This window comes from Terrapene carolina, unplaced genomic scaffold (genome assembly GCF_002925995.2).
Source record: "Terrapene carolina triunguis isolate 2854851 unplaced genomic scaffold, T_m_triunguis-2.0 Scaffold68, whole genome shotgun sequence".
NCBI classification, from domain to species: domain Eukaryota; kingdom Metazoa; phylum Chordata; order Testudines; family Emydidae; genus Terrapene; species Terrapene triunguis.
In genome coordinates this window covers 33,669,813-33,685,403 of record NW_020664419.1, presented here as the reverse complement: position 1 = coordinate 33,685,403, position 15,591 = coordinate 33,669,813, and the positions used below count along the sequence as shown (strand labels likewise).

Sequence of the window (15,591 nt, the reverse complement as noted above, 5' to 3'; positions counted from 1 at the left end):
TGATTAGTCATCTGTCTGCAATTAATTGTATGTCTGACTTGCCTGAGCCAGTATTGAGAGTGAACCCAGAGCAGTGCTCCGTTTAGTCTTGGGATTCAAACTTGTGGTATGGCAAAAATTTGTTTAAAAAGAAATAAACTTGACTCTATACATTTTTTTTAAATACAAGGTTCTGAACCATTACAGAACAACTTACATAAGAAGTCCAAAGTGTAAGAAGAATAAATATAATGGATATTTTTGTAATCCTTTTCCTCGTTTTTCATAGGTAAAGGTGAAAAAGAAGAAGATTTAAAACTGTCCTGGAAAAGAACTAAGTGCAGTAAAGAAGAGTTAGTGAAAAAGTGAATGTAAGTATTTCAGTTTTTCACAAATAAAGTAGTTTATAACTGCTAGTGCTGTATGATCAGAAACCATAAAAATGATTCAGTAAACTAGCAGATGATGCCAAAATGAAGACCTAATTTTGAAATCCCAGTACATTTAATATTCCTATGGAACTTGGAGCTAATTTTGAGCACACCAAGAATGCTCAGTCAGCACTTGTGTGTTTTTTATTAATTGTAAAAAGACAAACTTTAAAAAATTTGTAGGCAGTACTCGACTTAAACTGTTACCATGATCTTGTTAGTGTTGTTAGCTATCCATGTCTGCTTGAAACGAAGAGGCAATTTTGGGCTGTCAGTAAATGCCAGTTTTAAACAGTCTGTTTAAACACCAGTTGGGATCCCTGAGTCCTGTACTGTAGACATATTTTCCATTTCAAATGGGATTTAGGTTTATTTTGCCCCATATGTAGTATCTATAGCTGTGTGTATTTTTGCACTGAAGATTTGGATTTATAATACAAATTTCAGTGCAATGTTTTTCTGTTTCACGGTAAGTAGAGTTTTCAATGCCTGAAGTTTCAGTCTGAGAGCACTACTGCCCTCTGGAAGTCATTTTTTCAAATCTAGAGGCAATTGTTTTCTAACAGTAAGCTAAGAACTCCAGTTAATATGTTAAATCCTTTAAAAAAAATGTTATTACATCACCATCAGTGTATAGCCCATAATGTTATTTCACAACTGTTATAGTTTTATTGCAATCTATATTGAGAACATATACCATATTTTACTTCTCCTTGGTCTAGGAGTGTTTGATAATATTGTTACATACCTTACCTATATAATAGCTATGATACCTTTTAATAGGTAGAATTAGAATGCGTTATCTGTGTGTCATAGACTCTCTGCTGCTAATGGAAGTTCTCCTTTTGCTTAAGTGTGCTTTTGGAACAGAAAGATCTGAGTGAGTTGTATCCTTGCTGTCACCATGGGAGGTTCTGAGTGGCTATAATGATAGTGATAACCATGCTGCCACAGATTTCTTCCAGTCTTTTTAATTTACTACCTTTTCCCAACAGTCTCACCTTCTGTTTTCTATGGCTTCAAGTTTCTGTGGACTCATAAAATTACTAGCCAGTCAGTAGTGCAAAAACCATTGACCATCTATAGGAGGGCAAACTTGGCTTATGGGATTGTTGTTGTGTCTAGAAGTTATTGGGATCTACTTAAATTAAGTAGAGATTCAACAGCAAGGTATATAAGCCAAAGGTTCATTGATCATGTCTGCACCGAACAAATGTCCATACAGCGCTACCTGGTGCCTACTCTGCACATCGTCAGTCTAAGCTTCACTAGAGAAGTTGATGGTTGCAGGATCAAAGCTTAAAAACCTCCTAGCATGCAGTGGAGTTAAAACCTGGAAGGATTTCCGAGGAGCTATCACTGGTTGTTCCGGTCCTGAAGATCTGGGGATGATGTCCCTAAGGCATTACAATGACCCTGATTCAGCCAGTGATATTTTTTGAGAATCTAAGGATTTTTGAGTTGTGTGTAGTACTTTGCTCTTATGACTCACCGTCTAAATACTACAGTGATGTGTCTTACAAACACCAAAGCAAGATATATTTAATGAACATGTGGCAATAACTATACATTCAAACTTCCTGAAGTCTCGGGACGGGGGGCATGGGGAAGGGGGAGCACTCTTGTATTGCAGTTGAACCAGCATGTTTGCATTATGATTGACTGAGTTGTTTTTCATGTCAGTCTGATCACTTAGTGCCCCATTTCACATTTTTTTCCCCCTCTGTTTTCTCATGCTTATGCAGTAAGCAGAATCTTTTAAAGAAGTAAACATGCAGCAGGGTATAGAGACATTTAGTATAGGATTTTAATTTCAAAATAGCTTAAAAAGTTAAAAATTGCCGTTCAAAATATATAAAACCTCATCTTCAGGAAATGAGTCATTTTATTCACACATCGAAACTCAGAATATACAACAGCAAGCCGCTTTAAATTGATGGTTACCGTGTTGGCAAACTCTCTTGCTATATATGTTCCTCTGTCAATTTCAACAGAAAAACATACCAGTTAGTTAAATTAGTGTCAACATTTTTATCCATTGTGGCAGAATTAATGTGATCTCTAATACATATTGTTTTTCATCTATTTTAACTTTATGAACATACAGATTAAAGCTCTGAGTGGAAACATTTCTAATTTATATACGTGCCTTTGTACCAGTAATGCATTGCAATTAGAAGCATATCTTCCTAAATTTTGAATTCTTTGTCAGATACTAATCCCGCAGTGTCTCAGGGTACGTCTTCACTACCCGCCAGATTGGCAGGTAGTAATCGATCTATCGGGGATCGATATATCGCCTCTCGTTAAGACGCGATATATCGGTCCCCGAACGCGCTCCCTGTCGACTCCAGAACTCCACCGGAGCGAGCGACAGTAGTGCAGTCGACGGGGGAGCCGCAGCCATCGATCCTGCGCCGTGTGGACCCCCAGGTAATTTGATCCTAGATACTTCGCAGTGTATCACCAGCCCTAAGAGATTGGGATAGCACTGGATTAGCAGATATATGGAGTGGGACAATGCCTCTTTATAGCTACTATTTTTAAAAGACTTAATTATTTTGTATTCCCATAGTACCTAGAGGCACAGAACACCCAGAATGCATTTGTGCAATAAAAATGATTTTTTTTGGCCCAGAAATGTGGAAAAACGATATGAAACACATTAAGATTGAAGCACGTTATATTAATTTGGCATTGCAGTTGAATTGTTTTGTTACTCCAAAAATACTTTTAAGCATTTGTGCTTCCAAATACTTTATTAGTCAAACTGGAACCAAAAGGTGGGAGAAATTGCTTCATTGCTTTCCCCTCACAGCTGAGTTAGATGGTGGAAGGAAGAGAGGGGAGGAAGGGCAACAACAGTAAAACTAGGTTGTGTGGGGAGAGATGGAAAGACAGAAGGGGACAGGAAGGTGGTAATTGCACTGGGACATGCTAATTATGCAGAGTGAAGGGGGTTGTCAATGTGGGAGGATGGAATGGGACAGTGCACATGGGGCTGCGGAAGCAGAAAGAGTGCAAGGAGCCAAAAGATCATAGACTGACTAGATTTAAACCGTGTGCGCGCGCGCCCGGGGGGGGAGACACGCGAATTGAGACACTTGAATTTGACTCTTCTTCTATATTTATAATCATCTGAGGTCGGCAGGACAAATACTTAATGTATTCCTTTTTACTTATTGCTCCCAAACAAATGATTATTAAATACACCTATAAAGAACCTGGCTAGAACACCAGTATTGCCCAGTATGTGTTTTCTCATGTGTTTGCACAATGCCCAATTCGCTAGGGGCCAGACCCTTATGGGAGCTCTGGGCAGTACTATAGTAATTAGACTGTAAGCATACAGTAGAACCTTAGCATTACGAACACCAGAGTTATGAACTGAGCAGTCAACCACACACCTCATTTGGAACCGAAAGTATGGAATCAGGCAGCAGAGACCCCCTCTATTCCCCCCCCCCCCAAAAAAAAGGCAAACACTGTGCAGTCCTGTACTATTTTAAATGTAGACTACTAAAAAGGGGGGAAAGTTTAAAAAAAATGATTTGACAAGGTAAGAACTGTTTCTGTGCTTGTTTCATTTAAATTAAGATGGTTTAAAAACAGCATTTTTATTCATAGTGAAGTTTGAAAGCTGTACTAAGTCAATGTTCAGTTGTAAACTTTTGAAAGGACCATACTGTTTTGTTCAGAGTTACATTTCAGAGTTATGAACAACCTCCATTCCCGAGGTGTTTGTAACTCTGAGGTTCTGCTGTATGTCTATATTGCAGCTGGGAGTGAGCCTCCCTGCCTGGGTAGACAGACTTCCACTAGTGGGGCTCGAGTTAGCATGCTAACGTGAATGTTGTGGCTTGGGTGGCCCATAAGCTTATGGTCTCTATGCATTAAATGAGACCGGGATCCAGTGTAAAAAATTGTATACGATCATGTAATTAAGAACTGTATCATAATGCTTATGCACTCAGATTCCAGAACACTTTTTTTTTTATATTTTAAGGAATAAATTTGTCTGTCTTGAGATGTAGAAGATCTGCACATTAATCTTTTACTTTCTGGTATTCCTGCCAAATAACCTACCACAGTATTTACTTTGTACAATTTAATATCTAATATCGAGGAGACAGTAATGTAAATTCTTAGCATTTTAGGAGAGCTGTGGCATCAAGTTCAACTTCAAAATATCAGCCCACCAGAATGCTTAATAACATTTTGATCTTCAAGAGTGGTCTCACAATATTAGCTAATCCTCACAGAACACCTGTTAGGTAAGTATTATTTATAGATGAGGAAACTGAAGCAGTGTTTAAAGCCAGCATTTTCAAAGTTGGGTGCTGAAGATTAGGCGCCTAACTAACTAGCTTGATTGTCAGAGGGGATGGACACCCTTAGCTGTCATAGACTTCAATTGGAGCTCCAAGTGTTTGCACACCTGAAATTCAGGCCGGTTATTTTGATACCTCAATATGAATTTAGGCTCTAAATCTGAGGCCCCAAGGTTTGGGAGTGTTGACCAGAGTGAGTGGCCCAGGGCCAAAGAGGGAGCCTGTTAGATCCAAGACTGCAATTCAGGAGTTCTTGGTTCCCAGAGGCTCAAGGCCTTGGGCCCGCAACCCTTTTCATAGCATCAGGCAAAGAATTCTTGTTGGAGCAGCAAAAGGAATGAGGAATGTGCACAAAAGAGGCAAGTCTGGGAGGGTCTTCCTTTGAAGATTTTATTGAGCAGGGGGGGTGTGAGGGCTGTGTAAAGGGGGAAAGGTGCTTGAATTTGTAAGGCAAATATAATGGCAGTTAATTTGTCCACCTCCCACTGTTAGTTTCATTAATAATGTGAGTTACCTTGTTATTTCTGATGTACTTTCTGCTCCTCTTTCCCCGTTCTGTTACACAGTCAGCACAGTGGCATAATTGGGCGGGAGAACAAATTTGCCATTCTGTTTGGCCATAACAAAAAAAAGAGCATTGGGATATTAAATGAGCAATATGTCCCATTCAGCATGCTGTTTAATGTATTGCTAAGCACAATTTTAGTTAAAATGTGGAATTTATTTTCAAGTGTATTGTTTTGTCATGTAAGCGTATTATATACCTGTTTGCTTTCTGAAATTCTGTGTATTATACAGTGCCTTTGTACTGGTGAGTGACACACTGAGTTTACAGTGCTACAGCATTCCCTTCTCACTACTGCAGAGCAGGTGGGAAACTAAACAAAACAGCAGCAAAAGGCTTTTGGCTGATAGGGATTGTTACATAGGGGAGGGAAAAACCTAGAGTACAAAGAAAGAGTCTCAACTGATTGAACAGCACAGAGCAGGCACATACAGCTGAAGTAATAGACGGCATTGTCTGGATTTCAAATTCAGAGAACTTCATTGCTGCTTTGGTCCTACTTGGAGAGAATAAATGCTACTGCCAGGAACAAAGCCCAAAAGAGAGGGGGGAGAAAAGGATGAAAAAGGAGAAAGTGATGACTCACACCCCCATCTCAATCCCCAGTAGAGGGCTCAGCTCTCCCCCACCAGTGGCCATGTGTTCTGGTTTTATAAATAACAAAGCATTTGAAATGTTCAGAGTAGGCTGGGTGTGCATTGATACCATATTAGAAGAATGCAGGCATCTACAGAAAAATGCTAAAGCAAAATTAAACTCTAGTTTATTTTTGGACTGGATTGTGTCATCCTATAGGAATATTTGGAGAGGAATAAAGCAAAACTAAGCCTCCATAGTGTTCAAGAAACCATCTAGAAAACTGTGGGCACACTAGAATAGAATTTAAGATCAGTCTCGTAGGTTACTATTTTAAAGCTGAACCACAGCTTTTCTGGTTCTCATTTTGTTGTGGCTTCACTGAACAATTTCTATTTAATGCACCACATATTTCCTTTCCCCCTTAAATGTGAGTGAATAAAAATCTGCTATTTTTATCTGCCACAAAGTAATCTTTAGATAACATGAAAGAGAGAGTACTGACACCACGTTTCCGATTAGCTACTGATGTCTACTGAATATTAAATAAAAAAAAAAGTATGGTGTATATAGCTAAACAGCCTTTAAAGAGTCCATCTGTGAAAAATAGTTGATGACATTGATTCTAGATCCTCAAAATATATCTTCAAAAAAGCCCTAATTTATAGATGTCTTTGGAAGATTGGGATTTTCAGGTTACAGTGCAAATTTGGGAAATCTAGTGTATTTCATAATATTTTTTTTACTACAGTGATTTAAGCAATTGTTTGATATGAACAGACAGGGCCGGCTCTGGCTTTTCCGCCGCCGCAGGCGGAAAAGCCTCCGGCCGCCCCCCCCCCTGCGGGAGCCCCGGCGGGGGCTCGGCTCTCCCCCCCCCGGCGGTCAGAGCGCCGGGGGCAGGGTGGCCGGAGCCCTGGAGGGAGGGCGGCGAGCCCCGACTGGGGCTCGGCTCTCCCCCCCCGGCGGCCAGAGCGCCGCGCCGCCGCCCCCCTCCAGGTGCTGCCCCAAGCACCAGCTTGGGTGCTTGGTGCCTGGAGCCGGCCCTGTGAACAGATGTGAACTGAAACATTGTAATTATAAATCAAAACCACTTACATTAACATGTCAGTTTGTTTTCAATATACCCCTTCCACTGCTGTCTACCTTTACTACCACTACTTTTGTGCTAATGAACGTGAAAAAATGCCCTGGGCTCTCAGGATTTTTATGCTGTTTGTATGAATATATTTGTAAAAGCCAATGTGATTTTATTTTCTCCACTTGCAGACTGTAAATTAGTGTTTATGATCTGTGAAATATGTTAACATTAGTTCAGTTCAGTTTATATTTAATAATGAAAATCCTCACTTATTAGGGCAGAAATAGGGATTAAATATTAGTCTCCTTTGTAATTTTATGCCAAACTCAATGTAAGTACTAGTCAAATAAATCATTTAATGTTGACCTTAAATGTGTTCATAAAAAAGACCCTGTTTTGAATTTAGATACTTTTTTGTACATTAATGTTTTTTTATATTTGACTCTTCTGTTACTATAACCTTTAATTTGACTTTGCAAAGTATGATAAATTAATGACCCCAAAAGAGGAAGTAAAGATCTAGATTTAAATACCAACCTTTTATTAGAGGTCAGCCTCTAAAAAGGTTTTTTTGTTAAATTGTTTAAAAATGATACATAGTATATAAGCTGGTTTACATTTGGTTCCTTTCCACAGAATGACATGAGTTCCATTTGTGGCTAGCTCAAATTAACACAAAGCAGAATCACAGTCTGTAGGAACTTTTGAGTTGGGAGTTACGATGTTACACAATGTTTATGAAATAAACAGTTTTTTTTTTTTTATGTCTAGAAATATCCAGACAACTCTTTGAAAAATATGGTGGCTGATCACGTTTAGACATGTGAGGTCTGGGTAAAACTAACTTTTGTTTTCAAAGCATGCTGGGGGTTTTTCAACATGAGGAAGGAGGGCTTTCTACGTAGGTGTAGCTTGAAGGAATAGATAGGTTTGGGACCATGGCTGATTATCTTAGGGTGGTGATCACCTTAGGTTTCTTTCTGAAAGAAGTTTTCTTTGTGGAAATGTACTCACAAATTATGACACCTGTCACCATGATAGCTTAAGTATTGGACAACAATTACAGTCGAATTTAGCATGCCTATGCGGGGGATATATTCTGACTCCCTGCTCTCCTCCTTTTTCTCCTCCTCCCTTTTTTTGATGTGGTGCATTCTTTTATGACTGTCTTCTACTCTCTCCAAACTCCTATGGTGGAGAACTCCTGTGATGGCAAGGGATGGAGATGCCATTTCTAGGGAAGGCTTTATTGGGGAAATAGGGCTGGGGTTTAGACTTGAATGTAGTCCTCCATGTTTGGGGCACACTACTAAGAAAGCTCCGCCCTATGTGCCTTAAATCTTGTCGAGGACAGGTAGTCTGTGATGGTATGTCTACACTGCATCTGGGAGTCAGCCTTACAGCCTGGGGAGACCCATTCATGCTAGCAGGGCTCAAGCTAGTGCACTAAAATAGTAGACTATTCTTCTCTCAAGCCTAGAGCTGCAACATCTACATTGCTATTTTTAATGTGCTAACTTGAGCCCAGTTACCCCGAGTCTGTTGACCTGGCGTGGGAGGCTTGCTGCCAGCTGCAGTTTAAACATACCCCAAGAGCCTGGGTCTGTCCCATTAACGGCATTGTAGATCAGGACTGAGTATAAAATTCAGTCTGAAAATAGATCGCTAGTGAAGTTTGTAGAGCACTGATGTCATGTGTTCACATCTGCTTTTGTTAGACATTAAGTGTGCTGCCAGGGTGGATTGATTTAAATCAACAATTTTAATCTTGATTTAAATCAGCAAGCAGGAAACCTTGATTTAAATGAGAAATTTTAATTGAGTTTTGCATTTGTACTCGTACTTTTTAGATATTTTCCTAAAGATTGATTTTTGTTGGTTGGTAACCATTAAAGCATGTTGATTTGCAACGAAATATTACCTAAAATGTGGTGCTTTTTTGCTAGCCAAGAGGTTACATTGTATCTATACCTATTTATTAAAGCAGTTATGTAGCGTAACTAACACTTATTCAGATTTAATTTTTACATTTTTATTATGTTAGAAAATAGTGAACAATGCATTTCTTGTTTGTTAGATTAATTTTTTTACTTGTGATTTGTGTCAAGCTCTGTTTGGATGGAAATTTAAATTCAATTAAGAATGCACAAAAATTGTATTTTTTTTTATTTAATAAAAAAACTACTTTATGTGCTGGATGCAAACTTTTTTCCTCATCTAAACCTGTTTTTCATTTAAAACTCTTTTTTATTAAACAATGTAAGTATTACTGTAGTTAGTGAATTGAAGTGATTGTTTCTGCTAACCATGTGTTTCAGGATTTTAGAACTAGTAGAGCTCATCCTCTTACACCTAGTTTTTGTTCATAGATTGGAAGAGACCAAGCTTTCCTGCTTTCAACTTCAGATTGGGGTTTTTAACTTTGAATGATCTAGTCATTGAGCTCAACTAGATGAATAAACTGAAACAAAGAAAAAATTCTCTCTTCACCTGCAGAAGAGGCTTCTGCTCTCAAAAGCTGGTTTAGCACTTTAAAAAATTATTAGCTTGGTTCCAGGTGGTTAGCAAGTGACTTCTCTAAGTTTATTGGTTTGATTTTCCTTAGTTTGCCAGCAAATATGTGCTGCTTTAATATTTCTGGTATTTAATTAAAATGACTTTAATAGATTGTAATAAATTTAGGGCTTAACAAAGGTTGTCAACTTAGAATTTAATTTTTAATGTTTGTTTTAAAAAGAACCTGTATTTAATTTAAATTTTAAAAACTTTGATTTTTGTCCACCCCACGTGCTGCAGCTGCATGCAGCATCAATTGCAGTTTTATAGTTGCACTCTTATTCATACCCTGATGATTCATAATGGAAAATTCCTAATCTAAGAGGAAGGGATGGAGTCCCTTGATTAATCAAAGTTAGTAAAGGTTGTTCCTCACCACTGATGCAGTTGTGTCTAGCTATCTTATCTTAATGATTAGGTCAAATGCCCTCAAATTTAAATAGTAGTAAACAGAACTATTTAATATAGTTAATGTCAAGAAGAAGAAATAATAAAAATCCTTTCTAGACAGCATTAGCTAGGATGCTTGATACAAAGATTGGGAGAAACTCATAGACCTTAAGGTCAGAAGGGACCATCATGATCATCTAGTCTGATCTCCTGCACATTGCAGGCCAAAGAACCTCACCCACTCACTCCTGCAATAGACCCCTAATCTCTGGCTGAGTTACTGAAGTCCTCAACTCATGATTTAAAGATTTCAAGTTACAGAGAATCCACCATTTACACTAGGAACTGTCTGGGCTTGATTGACTCTCTGCTCTGCACTGGCTTCCACTTCATCACAGAGCCTCTGAAGGTAGAAAGACAGCCAGCGGGAATCTGCACTGGAACAAAGCAATTCAAACTTTGCCTCAGGGACCTACAGCAGGCCAAAGCTAACTAGTGAAGGTGTGGGGTCAGAGCAACCAAGGGATGTGCTGATTCACTGCCTTCGTGGGCAGTTTGCAGTCCTTGTCCCAGCTGATTGAAATCAGGCCCAGTGTATTTAAACTTACCTTGAACTGACAAAATATTAGCTGGTATAATTGTGACAGATGGCCTACCTCTGTTTGCATGATAAAGTATTACCAAAGAAGTTCCATATGAAGTAGTTAACGCTACAAAAGAGAAGTTAATGGATACATGTATAAGGAGAAATGGATCAGCCATGGGGACCCTAAAAGTCCCCCTAGATACACTAATGGAAATCTATATTTGAAAGGGTGCCAAGTACCAGGAAGGAGAAAACAAGTAGCTGGCATAAACTGGGAGTTAGACTGACACTTTGTAGAGTATTTCCTAATGTCCATGTATGTATGTGACACGATTTAAAAGAAACAAATGTCCAAAACCAAATGTATTGTCTCACTGTTGTAAGTGAATATGGAAGCAGCATCCTATGCAAAGGTAGTCATCTCCCATGAAAAGGAGGAGAGTGTATAATGGATGGACATGGCACTTAAGTGTTTTCTTTGACAAGTGTGAGAGACCGCACTTCTGCTCTAAGTCCAGGTAACCTCATATTCTATAACTTTAATTGTAGCATCATTCTAGCTGTGTTGCATGGAAGTGTTTAAGTATGTTTATTTTATCATTTGCTCTCATTTTGGTAAAATCTCATATAAAACCAGTTTAAGAAGAATTAAAATGTGTGCCTGTGCTGGCTGGGCAAGTTGCTGCCTGATTCACTTGAAGAAACAAAACTCTGACCTTATGGGAAGATAGTGGAAAGCCTAGATATGTGTCAGGCTGTGACATTCCTCTGGAGACTACAAAACAGCTGGGGAAAGCGACTGTGGTCACAGAGAGGGCTCAGTAATTGCGGGAGCACAAGTGATCGTTACAATATCTTCTTATACATTTCTTTTTTAGCTTTGATGCACCGTTTGTTGAAAAGACACTTGCAACCTTATTCGGCCAAGTTTTTTTTTTAAACTACAGTTTTAAAATTTCACTATGTATTAACTTCTTTGCCAAGGAAGGTAGTGTGATAGCCTGCGTGGTTAGTGCTTACACTTCCCAGCACTGCCGTTTGCAGTTTGTATTTTATAATACTGTTGCATATGAGCAGTGTGCTGTGTTGTGATCAAGGACCTGGGAAGAATATGGAGAGTAGAATCTTTGCTTAAGGCTGTGACCTTGGAGTACACATCAGATCACGGAGCTGTTAGACTGCAGGTGTTAGACTTCTCTAAGATCTTCATTTTTTGCTTCATATCATTCTCCTGTACTGGGAAATGCCTAAGCTTTTAAGAGGTGTAAACCCATACAAATTGTAGTCATAAGTGCAAATTTTATTAAAATTGTTTCTCTGTCAGTGTGTGAGGGTTCTCTGTAAATTGGATTACCAAATGATTTTGTACCAGACAATCCTGTTTACATTATGAGTGAAAGATTATTTTACTTATTTGAATAAAGAGTAAATTGAGCTATTATATGCAGTTGCCAGGAATGATCAGAAATTTTCTGGTTTGTGCTTCTTAGTTAGAGAGCTGCCTGTTATCCTTCCTTTTTATTCTTCATAAATAAAATGCCTGCATTGACGGGATCAAGATTCAAGAAAGTAAATGCCATATTATTATTCCTATCACAATCAATTATTTTTATAGGGCTCTCATTAAAGACCTACAAAGACCAAAATGGCAATACATACAAACCAGAAAGGATTAAAATGGAGTCAAGAGTGGTGGTGCCATAGAACTGAAGCACTCTGGTTCTGGAGTAAACAGCTTGTAAAAATCTTGGGATGCATATGCACAACATGTAGAGAGGTTGCTTATCTCTCTGGGGAGCTCTATTTAAAGAGAAATGGAATGCTACAGCCCATATAGAGTAACCAGCTCAGCCAACCTGGTCTGCTAACCCACTTAGTGGCATTTATGGGCCTTATGGACAGTGGTAGCAGAAAAAGATTGATCTGGCAGGGAAAGCTGCCTTTTAGCATAATGGAAGACGACACTACTGTGTGCCATTGCTTACAGGATGTAATAGGAGTAAGGAAATCTATCAGCAAGGGATGGGAAGCACAATTGCCCCAGTCCAGCTCTTTGGTCAGGTGGCTGTTTAGGAGATCGAACAAATTCAAACCATGGTGAAAACTGGCTCAAGACCGACAATAGCATCTTTGGGAGCATTGGGGAAGCGAACTAGTGATCCATTAAAAATATATATATTAAAGTTAAGGAACTTGTTGTCTATGAAAACCTAATGGTGATTAGGAGCAATCAATACCTGGAGGTACAGGGTAATCTTTCGTTGATCTTGGAGAGGGAAAATGAGAGATTAACAGAAATGAACAAAGGGAGGACTCGTTGTCTCTTCTCTAGATTCAATCGCTTACACATCCAAGAGTATGATTTTTAAAGACATCCCTACTGAGAGAGAGCAGCTTAGCGGGCAAGGTTGAGAGTGTCTTTTACTAAGTTTTCATAGGTTTGGAACAATGGTATTCTAAAGAACTGATCACCCAGAGAACATAAAGGAAGTGTCTCAAAGGTCTATGAATCTCAGAAGTGTGAGAAGCCTGGGAGACCAGTTTACACTGTTACAAGCACCTCAGCACAGAATACTAGCTATACTGTTAAGCAACATGTAGATATATATTTAACAAATGCTTTCTTGGTAAGCAACACGTGTGGGATAGCAGTGATGGTGGATTGATGAAACCCATTGTTTACAAGTTGCTAAAGGCCATTGTAGAGGCTGTAAATGAAGTAAAATTTACACTAAGGTAGCTTCTCCTTCCCTGCCTCTTCATTTTTCATTGTTAATGGAGCAATAAGAATTTGTATATCGAATAAGAATGGGGCTTTACTTTTGAACATCATCTCTACAGGTGGCTATTCATTAGTCTCAGGGCAAAGTACAAAGATGACGTTAAACAAAGTGTTGCCTGCTGTCAGGCAGTGACTAATTACGTGAAAGGGTAAAGCTCTCTTGGTAAATGAGGAAGGAATAAGTCTGTCAACTTTTTTAGTACCTTATCAACCTGAAAAGATTTGGTGGGAGACAGATTTTTACCTGACTGAATATATATTAAATTTAGGATTAAGGAAACCATCTGCAGTAACAGATTGGATTTGTATTCGGAGGACTGCTAGCTGGTGGCAGAGAGAGTGTAGGAGTTATGGAATGCCTCAAGGATTATCATAACACTTAGTAGTGGTAATCTAAATAGGAATGGAATACATGGTCACGTTCTACACATTCTGGGCAAAGAAACTGCAGTGTGCAAGTGGACATTTGAGTGGAGGAACATAAAGCTATGTAGGATTAACTGATGTTTAGAGCTCCTTTGTGTGCAAAAGTGTCTGCCAGTGGCTGATAAGAAGTTCTGGCTGAAATGTGCTGCCTGATGGAAAAAATATTGATTGAATCTTATTTAGTGTTTGTGGGCTGTGGCATATCTGACATGGTCCAGGCGTGGAAACAAAAGTATTGGTGTCAAGTAAGACTGATGATTTATTTCTGTGTATATGGTCATTGTAGAAAAGTAGCATGTTAAATGAAGGCATCCTATCGTTTTTCTGGAAAGTATATTGAGACTGTATCTTGTTTGGAACTTGTTGCTTTTATACTGGGACAGATATTTAATTCCCTTGATTTCCTGAGAAATGCATTAAGAAAGTATAACTGCTTAAGGGGCCAACTGATTCTGTTGGGTACTTGGTGAGAATTTCAACTGGGCACAAATACATTGACTTTTCTGTTTGTTTTTCCTTATTCTGTGAAATCAATCCTGTTAAATTAAGTAAATATGTCAAATTTTGGGCCTAACTACATTTAGTAATTATTGTTATGCTACAGTATTACATTTCTGTAGAAATGTACAGATATTAATTAATCCTCGCTACACCCCATCGGTATTTCACACAGGGGAGACTGAAGCACAGAGAGGCTAAGTGATTTACCCAAGGCCAAGCAGTAGATGAATCAGGGGTTATAACTCAGAAATTCTTGGCCCCCAGCTCTGTGCCTAATCCACTAGACCAAACTGCTTTGAAGTTTAAAATATGCAGGCTGCACCTTTTTCATACAAACACCCTTAGCACTCAGTTCTGACTAATTCCTTTATACATATGCTTTCAGAAATATATATTTCCTGTTGCCTTTTGCAATGGGTGTCATTTCTTTGTCCTGCTCTGGTTCCCTCAGAATATTGCACTGAACTCTCTGGGGATCAACATTCTGGAGGTCACCATGGCAACGTTTAGAAAAATGCTCGCTACAGACTTGAAGCTTCATTTCTGTTATCCCTGTGAGCTCTGATGATTTGTGGACTTCCCAGACTAATGGAGGTGGGGTGGGGGGAAGGTAAACGAGAGAGCTGTACGGGACTAGCACATTAAAATCTTTTGCATGTAATTTTTGAGGCACTCTGCTGATATTGCTCAGTGATGTACAGCAGCAGCATCTAGCATTTTCATGGTATGCTGCTGCGACTCTCTTCTGCATCAAGTAATCTCTGTTCTTATTCCACATCATTTTAACATTAGTGTCTTTGTTGTCTCTGAGCTCTCCTCATTTTCACTCAAGGATACTGTGAAAGCCATTGACAAGGAAAAGATTGCTATTTGTTGACAATAAAATTTGACCTCATAGGTTATATCACATCACATTTAAGAGTGAGTGCTCACATCACTGCTATTTCCCAGTCTTCTTTAAAGAAGAACCAGGAGAACTTTAAAGAAGCTAGGTGGGGTGGGGGGAAAGAATGAGTTCCATCCAGCTATAAGAAGTGATTAAAGTGGAATATTGGTTCTTTGCCATCGGGGACAAGAATTAAGAACTCTCAGTTGTATTTTGTCAGTGGCAAAGTGAACTTGGAGTTCTGTTTTATTCTGTTGATTTGAGGCGTACAAAAATATTCCAGTACGGGGAGATTGTTTTATAATTTCAGTCCAGTAGACTTCATGTCTGCATGTGGAAATAGTGCATCCTAAGATGTAAATAAATAAATGGGCTTTTTTCCATAAAAGGATCATAGAATATCAGGGTTGGAAGGACCTCAGGAGGTCATCTAGTCCAACCCCCTGCTCAAAGCAGGACCTAATCCCCAGACAGATTTTTACCCCAGTTCCCTAAATGGCC

The 15,591-nt window shown here is 39.0% G+C and overlaps 1 protein-coding gene across 1 annotated transcript in view; it reads left to right on the top strand.

Moving 5' to 3' along the window:
* The first annotated feature begins 266 nt into the window (after nucleotides 1–266).
* Nucleotides 267–15,591, top strand: part of PLXNB2 (plexin B2) — a 157,624-nt gene continuing 142,299 nt past the window's right edge. The window contains exon 1 of the mRNA XM_029910814.1: nucleotides 267–350. Coding sequence (XP_029766674.1) covers nucleotides 349–350 — 2 coding nt within the window. The 5' untranslated portion in view covers nucleotides 267–348. The remainder of the gene's footprint in view (nucleotides 351–15,591) is intronic.